Raw genomic sequence first — 16,295 nt, forward strand, 5'->3', positions numbered from 1 at the left:
ATACTATGAAGAATAACATTACCAATGGGGTTAGCGAAGAGGTTGAGTCTTTGTGGCTGGGGCTTCAAAGGGACAAAACAAATGTTAAATTAATAGTGAGTGTATGCTATAGTCTCCTTAACCTTGAAAAGGAGGTGGAGACTCAACTTATTTCACAGTTAGAAATGGCTGGAAGGCAGGACCATGTTATCATGTAATCTTGTGGAACTTCAATTATTATGATATTCATTGGGCAGACGGAACTAAACACTCAACTAAGGGTCGTCATTTCGTGAATGTAATGCAGGACAATTTCATGTGTAAAATGGTTGAAGCCCCAACTAGAGATAATGCTCTTCTGGACATACTAATTAAAACAATGCAAAGCTGATTGCAGAGAGTAAAAAAAAAACAATATTTTTCAAATTTATTAATTTTAAAAATCTGGTATTACCTGGATCAACTACCCCTGTCATTGTTACTCTGAATGTTAATATCCAGTTATATTTTGTGCATTTAGGAATGCATCCAGCCCTTTATAAAACATCCCGTGCTAAGTGTCAAAAATGTTAAATAAATATCACATTTGAAACCAAATGCGACTTTGAAAAAAATCGCTAAAAAGTCCCATGCAGATAATTGGTTGCAAAAATCAATAACCTTGAAGCAATAAAAATTCCAAATCCCAAGTAAAGTGCTTGTGCTCTACAAAGTGGATATGAATCCGTGCTTGATAAGTGCTTGACATGTGCTCACAAGATGGTGCCCCCATATAGATGTGAACTCACCCCTCCAAATGGACCAACTATTTGGTATCAGACGAGCCATCTTCAGGAAATTGTGGTTCTGCCATTTTTGTTGAGGGTATAAATACCCTCACTTCAGGTCACATGTGTGATTATATCCAATCCGGATTTATTGGGATTTTTTACCTACTATTTACTCTAGGGTGCTCACAATCTCTTTAATAACACATTCGGTGTACCACATACTTAAAACATCACACCTGAACAAACTTTTATTTCTCTATCAAAAACTCATTTGTACCTACAAATACACATTCGTGCCATCTTGTGGTTGAAAATAGGTACTTGTCTCTCTGCCTTCATAATGCTAATCTGAGGCCATCTAGTGGCTCAGGGTGGTAATTATCCAAAACGCTTGTAGATGGAAGAAAAAGATAAATATATAAAAAAAATACAAAAAATATAAAAAATAAAGAAAAATAAGAAAAATATGAAAAATAAAAAAAAAGAAAACAAAAACAAAACTGGCAAATTTTTAAAATTAGTTATAAAACAATTGAGGTGCAGCTCATTGTTTAACCCTAATAGTGCGAGGGTCTGGAGTTCAAAAATCCACCTAGACTCGTTTTGGGATATCTGTTTAACTATATTAGCACCTCTCCAGTGTCTATAGTATCAATAGCATAAAAACATCAAGTAGACGGGTCACAGTTATGTACCATTTTGAAATGATTTGACACGCTGTGTTCTGGGAAACCATTGCGTATGTTGGCAATGTGCTTCCCAGCACGTATGGCCAATGTCCGATACGTACGGCCTATGTACTGGTGCCCACAACTGCACTCTAGGACATAGGCCACGTGTCTGGTATTGCATGTGATAAAACTTTTTATGGGATATTGTTTGTTGGTTTGATTAGATTTAAAATGAATACGTTTCCTAGGTGCAGCCTCAGTGCTTCTACAGGGCAAGCATCTCCTGCACCCGTAGAAATCCTTGAAGTCGAACATAGTTGTCCTTTCCCAACTGGGAGGATCAGGAATACTTTTAACCAATCTGGTTCTCAGCCCAGGGGCTCTGCGATAAATGAGTTTAAGTGTAGGATCTTTTTGCAGGATTGGCCAATACTTCTTAAAGATCTTCTCTAAGTATTTGTATTGCTTATTGAAGCCTGTTATAAAAGTGATGTCTCGGATGTTTTTCTTGTTTTTGTTTACTTTCTAGAAGTGTTTCTCTGTTTATTCTTCCCACCAGTTCTCTGACTTCCAGCAACCTGGTAAGGGTATAACCCTTATCCAGGAATCTCTGTATTAATACATTGGTTTGGTCTATGTAGTCTTTGAACACTGAGCAATTTCTGCGTATATGAATAAATAATAAAATGAATGAATAAATGAATAATAAATTGACCTTTGGGGATTGCTGTTTTCCATTGAGGGTGATGGCAACTATCGGTAGCCTTAAAGTGAGTTTTAGTCCATCTTTGAATATATGAAGATTTTAAAAATCTGCATGCTGATCATGTATATTAACGGTGAATCTCATTCCATAATGGTTAGTATTATTATGTTGAACAAATTCATTAAGAGTCTCTACCGTCCCTTGCCATTCAATCAGTATGTCATCTATATACCTGTAATAAGCTCATAGGTTTGGCCACATATTACCATATATCGCCTCATCGTCCCACTTGTTGAGGAAGATGTTTGCGACACTCGGGGCGTATTTCGCTCCCATCGAGACCCCTTTGATATGGTTATAGTGTTGGCCCCATACCAGAAAAATTGTTCATCATGGCCAATTTAAAGCTCCGAAGAACAAATTGTTTCTGTTTAAACTTTAAGTTGGTAAACTTGTTCATAGCCCATTTTACCGCTTTTATGGCATCTGCTTGTCGGATGTTGGTATATAGTGACTCCACATCTATTGTGACCAGTATGTTGTTGTCATCTACTAAAATTTGTTGGAGACGATTGATAACATCCTTACTGTCCTTCAAGAAACTGGGACTTTTACTCACAAGTGACTGGAGGTACACATCTATGTATTCTCCCAGCCTTGTAAACAATCAGTTTGTCCCACTAAGGATAGGTCTCCCTAGTGGTTTTTCTGCATTTTTATGTACCTTTGGTACTTGATATAACACCGGCATGATAGGTACATCCGGGACCAGATACCTAGCTTCCCTTTTATTCAGAACATCACCTGCTTCATCTATCAAATCCTGCAATTCTATTTTCAGCTCCTTAGTAGGGTTTTTATTCAGTTTTTTATACATGCTTTCGTCACCGAGGATGCACTGCATTTCTGGGGGGGCTTCTTTGAGGTTCAGGCGAGTGATATTGAGTATATTGTAGGAGTTCATAACTGTTATGCGTTGGAACTGAGTATTGTGAGGGACTAGGGATGAGCTTCGAGTTCGAGTTGAACTCATGTTCGACTCGAACATCGGCTGTTCGCCAGTTCACTGAACAGCGAACAATTTGGGGTGTTCACGGCAAATTCGAAAGCCTCAGAACACCCTTTAAAAGTCTATGGGAGAAATCAAAAGTGCTAATTTTAAAGGCTTATATGCATGGTATTGTCATAAAAAGTGTTTAGGGACCTGGGTCCTGCCCCAGGGGACATGTATCAATGCAAAAAGAAGTTTTAAAAACATCTGTTTTTTCGGGAGCAGTGATTTTAATGATGCTTAAAGTAAAACAATAAAAGTGTAATATTCCTTTAAATTTCGTACCTGGGGGGTGTCTATAGTATGCCTGTAAAGGGGCGCATGTTTCCCGTGTTTAGAACAGTCTGACAGCAAAATGGCATTTCAAAGGAAAAAAAGTAATTTAAAACTACTCGCGGCTATTAATGAATTGTCGGTCTGACAATACATATAAAAGTTCATTGATAAAAACGGCATGGGATTTCCCCACAGGGGAACCACGAACCAATATTAAAAAAAAAAAATGGTGTGGGGGTCCCCCTAAATTCCATACCAGGCCCTTCAGGTCTAGTATGGATATTAGGGAAACCCCGCACCAAAATGTAAAAAAAAAATTGCGTCGGCACCCCCTCAAAATCCATACCAGACCCTTATCTGAGCACGTAACCTGGCAGGCCACAGAAAAAGAGGGGGGGACGAGAGAGTGCCCCCCTCCTTAACCGTACCAGGCCACATGCCCTCAACATTGGGAGGGTGCTTTGAGGTAGCCCCCAAAGCACCTTGTCCCCATGTTGATGAGGACAAGGGCCTCATCCTCACAACCCTTGGCCGGTGGTTGTGGGTGTCTGCGGGCGGGGAGCTTATCGGAATCTGGAAGCCCCCTTTAACAAGGGGACCCCCAGATCCCACCACCCCTGTGTGAAATGGTAATGGGGTACAAAAATACCCCTACCATTTCACAAAAAAAGTGTCAAAAATGTTAAAAATGACAAGAGACAGTTTTTGACAATTCCTTTATTTAAAGTCCTATTCTTTCCATCTTCTTCGGGTCTTCTTCCTTCTTCCTTCCTTCTTACTTCGGTTTCTTCCCCCATTTTATTCTTCCTCTGGTTCTTCCTCCGATCCCCTGCTTCTTGCTCCGGTGTTCTTGTCTGGCATCTTCCTCCGCAACGTCTTTTTCCCTGCTTCGTTCTTGGGCCGTTCCGCATCCATGGGAGGCTCCCGCTGTGTGACGCTTCTCTTCTGACACTTCTTATATAAAGGAGAGCGGGGCCACCCGGTGACCCCGCCCCTTCTGACGCACGGGGGCTTGACGGGGACTTCCCTGTGGCTTTCCCCTTGACATCAGAGGGGGCGGGGTCACCCGTTACGGGGAAAGCCATAGGGACATAAGTCTCTTTAATTCAGAGATTTTCTATTCTATATTCTTAAGCTTACATTTTCTTCTATTTATAATGATCCCCATTCATTTCTGTTCATATTGACTGCAGAACTCCATCCATTCATCAGTCAAATGCTGTTCAGTCATTCCATCATTGGGTCCTAAGTCCCAAGGCTTCTAGGTGTGATCTTGTCACTAATGTATTGCTTTATAGTGGCAATATCCCACCATGTGCGTATCTGTTTGTCCATAGAGGTTTTAAGTACTTTGAACCACTGGTCCAGATTATCATGTTGTATATCATCAGCTTTCTTGAATAGATCTCCCACATGAAAGGATCTACATATGCAGTTAAATAAATCCATGGCTGCTCTAGTGAAAACACTATGTATAGTGATAACTAAAGTAAAAAGTGCCAAAGAAATCTAAATATTAATATGAATAAATGATAACATAAAAATTGACAATTGGCAGCTGCAGTAAATAAAACTTTGCAAGTGCAAAAGTGCCACTGCTTATGGGCAGATTTCCTAGGAACTTACCTGCTGTTCACACTGGGTGCCAGGCTTTTAGGCACCCTTACATGTGAGTTTACCACCATGTTTTTTTATCTGGAATAAATGTTTTAAACATTGCTGCGCAATGAGGCTTTTTCTGTCATTTTTATGAGGAACATCTGCCCCAAACAATGCTAGTACATAGAGGAACGAGGCACGCTTTAATACGTCCATTCATATGAGGAAACAACTATTTTAAACCACATCAGCCCACAGAAAATCCACGGGGACTGTCCCACATGTGTGTTTAAACAAACTAGAAATAGTTGATCCATTTGGAGGGGTGAGTTCACATCTATGTGGGGGCACAGTCTTGTGAGCACATGTCAAGCACTTATCAAGCACGGATTTGTTTCCACTTTGTAGAGCACGAGCATTTTACTTGGGATTTGGAATTTGTATTGCTTCAAGATTATTGATGTTTGTAACCAATTATCTGCATGGGACTTTTTAGCGATTTTTTTCAAAGTCGCATCGGTTTCAAATGTGTTATTTATTTAACATTTTTTACACTTAGCGCGGTATATTTATTTTCTCTACCAGTATCATTTTGCACTTGCGAAGTTTTATTCACTGCAGCTGTCAATTGGCAATTTTTATGTTATCACTTATTCATATTAATATTTAGATTTCTTTGGCACTTTGGTTTTTTTCTTTTTACTTTATAAAACATCCACTTAGCTGGCCAGAGCCAGTTCTTGAGGGAGTCTATTGTACATTTTCACACCTCTTACATTGAAGAAGCCTTTCCTTATGCGAAGGTTAAATCTTGTTTCTTCCAGACATAAAGAGTACCCCTGTGTCATCTGTAATGAGGTGAAAGTGAATAACTCTACACCAAGTTCACTATATGGAACCCCTATCTATTTATACATGCTAATCATATACCTCCTTAATGTCCTCTTCTCAGGAGAGAATAAATTAAAATCTTTCCTCATATCTGAATTCCTCCATGCCTCTTGTCAGTTAGTTTGCCCTTCTCTGCACTCTTTCCAGCTCACCAATATCCATTTTGTGAACTGGTGCCCAAAACTGAAGTGCATATTCTAGAGAAGATCTTATTAATCATTTGTACAGGGGTAAAAAGATGTCTGTCTGGAGTCTATGCCTTTTTTCATACAGTAAAGTATTTTGCTAGCTTTAAAAACTGCAGAGTGGTATTGCATGCTATTATTAAGTCTATGATCTACCAGAACACCCAGATCCCTCTCCACCATTAACTCCCCCAGCTGCTCTCCTGCTAGTGTGTATGATGCATGCATGTTTTTGGCCCCAAAATGCTAACTTTATTTCCTTGTTACATATTTTGTTATACTCATTGCAACTTTCAAAGGATGATAATCAAACATTCTCACATCACAGCCAACAACACAAACACCTTCAATTCAGTTAAAACCTTTCTTTAACCGCTTGCCGACCAGCCACCATCATTTTACTGAGGCGGGTCGGCACGATCTCGTGAGCCATCCTAGCTATACGTCAGCTCCCAGGATTGGGATAGCAGGCACACAGTGGGGGTGCCGATGCTCGTGGCCGACGGTCACGATGACCACCGGCCAAGAGTGATCGTGGGCACGAGAGGCAGAACAGGGACGAGTGTGTGTAAACACACAAATCCCTGATCTGTTCTGTGAGGTGTGACAGATCGTGAGTTCCTATTAGCTAGGAACCACAATCCGTCACTTCCTCTAGGTCAGTCCCCTTCCCCTACAGTTAGAAACACAAACAGGGAACAGAGTTAACCCCTTGATCGCCCCCTAGTGTTAACCCCTTCCCTGCCAGTGACATTTTTACAGTAATCAGTGCATTTTTATAGCACTGATTGCTGTATAAATGCCAATGGTCCCAAAAATGTGTCAAAAGTGTCCGATGTATCCGCCAGTCCTGATAAAAATCGCAGATCGCTGCCATTACTAGTAAAAAAAATAAATAATTATAAAAATGCCATAAATCTATCCCCTATTTTGTAGACGCTATAACTTTTGCGCAAACCAATCAATTAAACAAAAAAGCCGCGCTTAAAAACTGATAATGATGATAATCAATCAAATATTAGTAAAAAAATAGTCCTTGTGATAAATGTCCAACACCGATATATTAATTGAATGTATGGTGAAAAATGGTTGTTGTTAATGATCAATAGCCAATGTTCAGGTATCACACTTCCTGTAGGATGGAATGCTTACCAGATAGCAAGCCAAATAAGACAGGTGTCTATAAACCCAGCCTGGGCCTTTGGGGAACCTTTCCGGATACGTCCTAGACAGAAATCACTCACAGACCAGATCGGATCCACGAAGGTTGAACCCAGAAAAAGTTTTAAATAACATAGCGTAATACTGACATGGATAGGTATTTATAAAAATAAAAAATGACACTCCACCAGTGATAAATCATAAAACTCATACAATATTTAGTGCCATAAGCCCAAAAAGGGACAATGAGGTGAGTGACATCAAATATAAAAAACTTCGTGTGTAAAGGGCTAGTGCAAAAAACATCCAAAAAAAGCCGCTTACCAGAAATAACACCAAAAAGGCATGTGATAAAACACCAGATGATAGATGAAAAGGAAGGGATCTGAGGCCGCTTACCAGATTTAATTGAAAATGGAGCATGTAACTAATTTAGCAAAAAGAAGTGAAGGAATACCAAGGTGCAGATCTGAGGCCGCTTACCAGATACAATATAGATTGGAGCATGTAATTAGTCAACAAAAAACAAATGAAAGGAAAAACCGAAGTGCTGCAAACCGCATAAAAGACCTGCTTACCAGACAGCAGGCTCTTTATGGCAGATTGATTTAATCACAGGACCGGCTTCCTGACATGGGGTTGCGGGGATCCATTGTACCATCCATAACTCGTGCTCCGCAATACATGTGTATAAAGAATGATGGCAAATAGTGTAATATGTACAAGCTATTTATTGCGCATAGAGAAAAAAACACTTACAGTGTAGTAGGATAAAATCACAACACCAGCCGGCATACAAACAAAACTCCCGTCCTCTGTGAGGCAGCGTGGTGACGTCAGCACTTCCCTTCCAAACGCGTTTTGTCATAGGCTGACGTTCTCAACCAATCAATATACACTTATTGAGTTTTTTTCTACCAAAAATATGTAGAAGAATACATATGACTGAGAAAAAATTTGTTTTTTTTAAATAAAAATGGGGACATTTATTATAGCAAAAAGTACAAAATATTGTGTTTTTTTCAAAATTGTCGCTCTTTTTTTGTTTATAGTGCAAAAAATAAAAACCGCAGAGGTGATCAAATACCACCAAAAGAAAGCTCTATTTTGGGGAAAAAAAGGACATCAATTTTGTTTGGGTGAAGCAATTGTTAGTTAAAGCGACGCAGTGCCGAATCGCAAAAAATGGCCTGGTCATTCAGCAGCCAAATCTTCCGGGGCTGAAGTGGTTAAAGGGATAGTTCACCTTTACCACAAAACTACCTATGCAGGTAAGGGGTGTCTATAGATGAAAACAAACTGTGCAGCTCTGACTAAAGTTGAATAAAGCTCTTCTATAGGTGTAGGCCATTTACATACCTTATGAAACCTGACTGGAATACTCCCAAGACATTGCTAAGTACTCCAGCACGTTGCTAAGTAAGGCCTAGTCATCCTCCACCATCACAGGAGAGAGCTCTCAAATGCTGAGCTCAAAGCTACTGCACAATGGGAGAGGGGGTTTGAATCAGAGAAAGAGCTTACTCCTGTGATGGTGGAGGTGAGCAATGATGACTAGGCCTCACTTAGCAACATCCTGGGAGTATTCCAATCAGGCTTCATAAGGTATGTAAATGGCCTACACCTATAGCAAGGGTATTATTGATCTGTAGTCAGAGCACAGTTTGTTTTAATCTACAAACATCCCTTACCTACATAGGCAGGTTTTTTATAAAGATGAACTTAATTCAGCTAATTTAAAAATACTTTATAAGTTATTTTGGTAAACCATATACTATAACTGTTTTATACCTCAACTGGTTTGTTACTGCAAGCTTGAAAAGAGGCCATTGTTTTGACATCTACACAGGAAAAAGATGCACTTTTGCTTGTGAATTGACTTGTTCCGAAATCTATTTACATACAGTCAGGTCCATAAATATTGGGACATCGACACAATTCTAATCTTTTTGGCTCTATACACCACCACAATGGATTTGAAGTGAAACGAACAAGATGTGCTTTAACTGCAGACTTTCAGCTTTAATTCGAAGGTATTTACATCCAAATCAGGTGAACGGTGTAGGACTAACAACAGTTTGTATATGTGCCTCCCACTTTTTAAGGGACCAAAAGTAATGGGACAATTGGCTGCTCAGCTGTTCCATGGCCAGGTGTGTGTTATTCCCTCATTATCCCATTTACAATGAGCAGATAAAAGGTCCAGAGTTAATTTCAAGTGTGCTATTTGCATTTGGAATCTGTTGCTGTCAACTCTCAATATGAGATCCAAAGAGCTGTCACTATCAGTGAAGCAAGCCATCATTAGGCTGAAAAAATAAAACAAACCCATCAGAGAGATAGCAAAAACATTAGGTGTGGCCAAATTGACTGTTTGGAACATTCTTAAAAAGAAAGAACGCATCGGTGAGCTCAGCAACACCAAAAGACCCGGAAGACCACGGAAAACAATTGTGGTGGATGACCGAAGAATTCTTTCCCTGGTAAAGAAAACACCCTTCACAACAGTTGGCCAGATCAAGAACACTCTCCAGGAGGTAGGTGTATGCGTGTCAAAGTCAACAATCAAGAGAAGACTTCGCTAGAGTGAATACAGAGGGTTCACCACAAGATGTAAACCATTGGTGAGCCTCAAAAACAGGAAGGCCAGATTAGAGTTTGCCAAACAACATCTAAAAAAGCCTTCACAATTCTGGAACAACATCCTATGGACAGATGAGACCAAGATCAACTTGTACCAGAGTGATGGGAAGAGAAGAGTATGGAGAAGGAAAGGAACTGCTCATGATCCAAAGCATACCACCTCATCAGTGAAGCATAGTGGTGGTAGTGTCATGGTGTGGGCATGTATGGTTGCCAATGGAACTGGTTCTCTTGTATTTATTGATGATGTGACTGCTGACAAAAGCAGCAGGATGAATTCTGAAGTGTTTCAGGCAATATTATCTGCTCATATTCAGCAAAATGCTTCAGAACTAATTGGACGGCGCTTCACAGTGCAGATGGACAATGACCCGAAGCAAACTGCGAAAGCAACCAAAGAGTTTTTTAAGGGAAAGAAGTGGAATGTTATGCAATGGCCAAGTCAATCACCTGACCTGAATCCGATTGAGCATGCATTTCACTTGCTGAAGACAGAACTGAAGGGAAAATGCCACAAGAACAAGCAAGAACTGAAGACAGTTGCAGTAGAGGTCTGGCAGAGCATTACCAGGGATGAAACCCAGCGTCTGGTGATGTCTATGTGTTCCAGACTTCAGGCTGTAATTGACTGCAAAGAATTTGCAACCAAGTATTAAAAAGTGAAAGTTTGATGGATGATTGTTAATCTGTGCCATTACTTTTGGTCCCTTAAAAAGTGGCAGGCATATATACAAACTGTTGTAATTCCTACACCGTTCACCTGATTTGGGTGTAAATACCCTCAAATTAAAGCTAAAAGTCTGCAGTTAAAGCACATCTTGTTTGTTTCATTTCAAATCCATGGTGGTGGTGTATAGAGCCAAAAAGATTAGAATTGTGTCGATGTCCCAATATTTATGGACCTGACTGTATGTACAGTTCAGTAATGGTGCTTGGCCATTTGATGCATGACTGTGGTGAAAATTGCTTGTTGAGCTTCTGCCTACACTGTTTCTGAGGTTTTGCCTTCTCATTCTTCTGAAATCCTTTCTCTTCAGCATAAATGGGTGTATATATAGGGGTATATGGGTCACAGCTTATGTAAAGTTTATATTAAAATGATTATAATTTAATTTGTGGATTAGATTTATAATGCTGTTTATGCTGTTGATTTTTCTATTTATTAGGAGAGGGAATTGATAACTTTTGGAAAGTTATTGCTGAAGGAAGGAACTGCACAGTTGAGATACCTGAAGAAAGATTTACCACCAAACACTGGTACGACTCAGATTACAACAAGCCGGGCAAAATATGCACCAATCGAGCAGCTATTGTAAACGGGTAAGTGTATTCTGTAAATATTAATAACTCAGCCTTGAAATGGTTGTGTCACATAGAGAACATTGTATCTGTTTGTGGTGCAATCTGATAAAGTTTCAGTGTGGATTTTGTTAGTCCTTCCACAACTCCTGACTGAAGTTTCCTGTCTGAGGTTGCTTGGGGTAGGATTGATCAACTGGGATGGATCTTTTTGGCCGAACAATATTGTTTCCCCTGAAGAGGCTGGTGTGCCCAGTGACCTCCTTTCTTCCACTACAGATCTAAAAACTTGTTTGTAGGAAGATCTGTCATTGACTCCCAGTGTAAGAGGGCATGTCTCTACTGACTACCAATGTAACAGAGGCACTTCTCCAATGAACACCAATGTAATTGGTGCACTGATCCACTGATCACTAAAAAAAAGGGGGCCACTATAGTGACCACCAATGTACCAATGTACCACCAATGTACCAGAAGAACTTCTCCACTGACCACCAATGTACACAGGAACTTTCTACACTGGCCATCAATGTAAGAACAAACAGCTTTTTCTTCAGAGCAGACAGGTATGACTTTGCAAAAAAGTTTGTTAAATCCTTGCAATGAACATTGATTACCCAGAAGGTTTTTTTTTCCACAACAAAAGTGGAGTTACTCTTTAACATTGGCTAAAAAGCATATGGAGTTGAACAGTTTCATTATTATTTTGTTTAACCACCTCAATACAGTGCACTTACACCCCCTTCCTGCCCAGACCATTTTCAGCTTTCAGCGCTCTCACACTTTGAACGACAATTATGCAACACTGTACCCATATGAAATTTGCATCCTTTTTTTCACACAAATAGAGCTTTCTTTTGGTGGTATTTAATCACTAGTGGGTTTTTTATTTTTTTGTGCTATAAATAAAAAAGTCAGTAAATTTTGTGAAAAAATGCCCTTTTCTTTTTTGCTGTCATAAAATTTTGCAAATTAGTAATTTTTCTTCATAAATTTTGCCCAAAATTTATACTGCTACATATCTTCGGTAAAAATAACTCAAATAAGTGTAAATTATTTGGTCTTTGTGAAAGTTATAGAGTCTACAATCTATGGTGCCAATCACTGAAAATTGATCACATCTGATCACACCTGATGTACTGAAGGCCTATCTCATTTTTTGAGACAATAACAAGTCAGGAAAGTACAAATACCCCCCAAATGACCCCTTTTTAGAAAGTAGACATTCCAAGGTATTAAGTAGCATGGTGAGTTTTTTGGAGTTGTAATTTTTTCCCACAATTCTTTGCAAATTTAAGATTATTTTTTTTTTACAAAATTGTCATATTAACAGGTTATTTCTCTCACAGAGCATATGCATACAACAAATTACACCCCAAAATACATTCTGCTACTCTTCCCGAGTATGGTCATATCACATGTGTGAGACTTTTACACAGCCTGGCCACATACAAAGGCCCAACATTGAAGTAGCACCTTCAGGCGTTCTACAAGCATAAATGACATCTCATTTCTCAACCACCTATTACACTTTTGAAGGCCCTGGAGCACCAGGACAATGGAATTGCCCCCAAAATGACCCCATTTTGGAAAGCAAACACCCCAATGTATAATGTATGAGGCATAATGAGTCTTTTGAATGGTTCATTTTTTTCCAGAAGTTTTTGGAAAATGTGGAAAAAAAATGAAAACGCATTTTTTTTTACACAAAGTTGTCCATTTATCAGAGATTTCCAACACATAGCATGTGCATAGCAAAGACGACACCCCAAAATACATTCTGCTACTCCTCCTGAGTATGGCGATACCACATGTGTGAGACTTTTACACAGCCTGGCCACATACAAAGGCCCAACATTGAAGTAGCATCTTCAGGCGTTCTACAAGCATAAATGACACATCTCATTTCTCAACCACCTATTACACTTTTGAAGGCCCTGGAGCACCAGGACAATGGAATTGCCCCCAAAATGACCGCATTTTGGAAAGCAAACGCCCCAACGTATATTCTATGAGGCATAATGAGTCTTTTAAATGGTTCATTTTTTTCCAGAAGTTTTTGGAAAGTGTGGAAAAAAATGAAAACGCATTTTTTTACACAAAGTTGACCATTTATCAGATATTTCTAACACATAGCATGTACATAGCAAAAATGACACCCCAAAATACATTCTGCTACTCCTCCTGAGTATGGTGATACCACATGTGTGAGCCTTTTACACAGCCTGGCCACATACAGAAGCCCAGCATCCAAGTAGTACCATCAGGCATTCTAGGAGCAAAAATGACATATATAATTTCCTGGCGACCTATCATTTTTGAAGGCCCTTTATATTTCTAACACATAGCATGTACATACCAAGAATTACAATCCAAAATAAATTCTATTGCGGAAAGGGTAAAAAAAAAGCATTACCTGTGCTTTTAGTAGTATCCACAGAGGAGAGCACTGGTCCAGGCAGCAGGCAGGGATGTGCTTAGTGACAGCAATAGTAATTATCCAGGCAGCAGGCATAAATATTGTCTATAGTCAGCACAAGGATATTGTCGGCACAGCACAGTCCATAGAAATTGTCCAGGCAGAGACAGCCAGCACAGCCATAATATTGGTCCTGGTACACTGTTACCTGCAGACACTCATTGTACTGCTCTCCAGCCCTTCATAAACATACTGCCTCTTGCTACAGCAAATTATTTGCATAGTCCAGGTAGCGGTGTGGTCCGTTCATGCGGCAGGCAGAGGCATGATGGCAGTAAGTCAGCAGCAGGCTGAGGGCCGCAATCAAAGACCTGTGCACAGGGGCACAGGGGTAGAGGCTTCGACCCACTCAAATCTCTATGAAGCCTCCAGACTCCAGATCCTAATCCGGAAATTCCAAAACCCGGAGAGAACAAAAAAAAATAGTTTTCTCCATCCGGATAAACAATTCTGGAGCCCCTCACATATGTGAGATCCCTGTGTACTACAGTAGCAGGGCAACAGATCAGTCCAAGCGGTAGGCAAAAGCATAGTCCATAAAACAGGCCAGGGTCAGTTCACGTGCAAGCAGTCCAAGCGGTAGGCAGTAGCGTAGTTGATAAAACAGGCCAGGGTCAGTTCACGTGGAGGCAGTCCAAACAGTAGGCAAAGGCATAGTCACAAAACAGGCCAGGGTCAGTTCACGTGGCAGCAGTCCAAACGGTAGGCAGAGGCATAGTCAAAAAACAGGCCAGGGTCAGTTCACGTGGAAGCAGTCCAAACGGTAGGCAGAGGCATAGTCAAAAAACAGGCCAGGGTCAGTTCACGTGGAAGGCAGTGGCATGGTTATTTGGGGAAGCATGGAAAATGGTCAGCACAGATGATGAAAATGGAGAAATGGTTAAAAATATGGGCTAATATTTTAGGGATGTATGATAAAGTTGGAAGCATTCACCAATGCAAAGGCCAGGTTGGGAGGGACACTGGGGACAATGGTAGCTGGTATCTTTAATAAATCCTCTTTTGGTGCACACGCAACATTTTTGTTGCAAAGTGGCGCTCATGAAGTCGGCAAACAGCCTCAGAGCGAAGGCCAAATGGATGAGATAAATTGATACCTTCTTGTACCAGAATCATCTGGACCTCCTTATCGACAAATAGGGCTGAATCATTTGATCACTGAAATCCACCCCCCCATGTAGAGATTATAACCTGGACAGATACTGGCTTTTCAATGGGACCTCGTCTGCTTTGAACCTCAATTGTAGTGTCATCATGGATGGTGGATATCATGTACACGTCCCTTCTATCCTTCCACCTAAAGGCCAGCACTTCATTGCATCTCAATGCTGCTCTTTCCCCCCTTTGCAGCTTTTTGTTTGCTAGTGATTGCGGGAAGCCCTTCCTATTTTTTCTGGAGGTTCCGCAGGCCAGGGTTTTTGCAATGTATAGGTGTTTGAAAAGGGGCAGGCCAGTGTAGAAATTGTCAAGGTATATGTGATATCCTTTGTTTAGAAGTGGGTATGCCAAGTCCCATACGATCTTTCCAGTTGTGCCCATGTAGGCCGGGCATTCAGGGGGCTGGAGCTGGGAATCTTTTCCTTCATATATGCGGAAAGCATACAAATATCCTGTGGCTCTCTCACAGAGCTTGTATAATTTTACTCCGTATCTGGCCCTTTTGCTAGGAATATATTGCTTTATTCCTAGCTGTCCTGAAGAGGGTACCAGGGACTCGTCGACACATATATTCTGATCGGGGACATAGAGTTCTGCAAATTGTTGGGAAAAGAATTTTATCAGTGGGCAAAGTTTATATAATTTGTCGTAATTTGGATGATTGCAGGGAGGGCACTGTTGTTGGTGTTGTCAACAATGAAGAAAGCGCATTATCATTTCGTATCAGGACCTGGCCATTACGGCAGAATAAATGGGGTTGGTGGACCAATAGGCATGTCCTTCATTTTTTTTTTTGTAAGCCCCATGTTTAGGGTGAGGCCCATAAACAATTTGAACTCCTCCAAATTCAGATCTCTCCACTCAAACGGACGGGCATAGGATGATTGGGGGTTGGTGGCAATATACTGCTAGTCATACAAATTTGTCTGGTCCACAATGAATTGCAGCAAAGTGTCGGGCAAAAACAGATGAAAGCAATCAATCTCTGAGAAATTTTGGGTGTTGGCCTGCACACCTGGCTGTGCTGTGAAAGGGGGAATAATTGGTGATCTCGAGTCGGATGGCAGCCATGTTAGGTTGGCAAGACCATCTGGCATATATTTAGAGGTCCTGGATCTTGGGGATGTGACACTCCAGTAGTTGGGAGATTTGAATTTCCTGTGCTGGTACTCAGGCGTGATGTGGCAGCACTGGTACTGGGTCTGGGCATTTGTTCCTGGGGCCTATCGCCGGCGGCAGCGCTGGTACTGGGCATTTGTTCCTGGGGCCTATCGCTGGCGGCAGCGCTGGTACTGGGCCTGGGAATATAATTCTGGTTTCCAGAGTGCCGTGCCCTTTTAGGAGGGACCCATTCTTCCTCAGAATCATTTGCCGATTCACTATTCGGAATCAGAATTGGAATCTGATGAGAACTCCCCGTTGCTCTC

At 40.7% G+C, this 16,295-nt stretch overlaps 1 protein-coding gene across 4 annotated transcripts in view; it reads left to right on the forward strand.

Moving 5' to 3' along the window:
- LOC141144295 (mycocerosic acid synthase-like) overlaps positions 1–16,295 on the forward strand; it is a 59,714-nt gene that overhangs the window by 18,005 nt on the left and 25,414 nt on the right. For all 4 annotated transcript variants that reach the window (XM_073629826.1, XM_073629828.1, XM_073629829.1 and 1 more), the window contains exon 3: positions 11,099–11,252. In XM_073629826.1, the coding sequence (XP_073485927.1) occupies positions 11,099–11,252 (154 nt within the window). The remainder of the gene's footprint in view (positions 1–11,098; positions 11,253–16,295) is intronic.

The sequence above is a fragment of the Aquarana catesbeiana genome, linkage group LG05 (assembly GCF_042186555.1).
Source record: "Aquarana catesbeiana isolate 2022-GZ linkage group LG05, ASM4218655v1, whole genome shotgun sequence".
Classification (NCBI taxonomy): domain Eukaryota; kingdom Metazoa; phylum Chordata; class Amphibia; order Anura; family Ranidae; genus Aquarana; species Aquarana catesbeiana.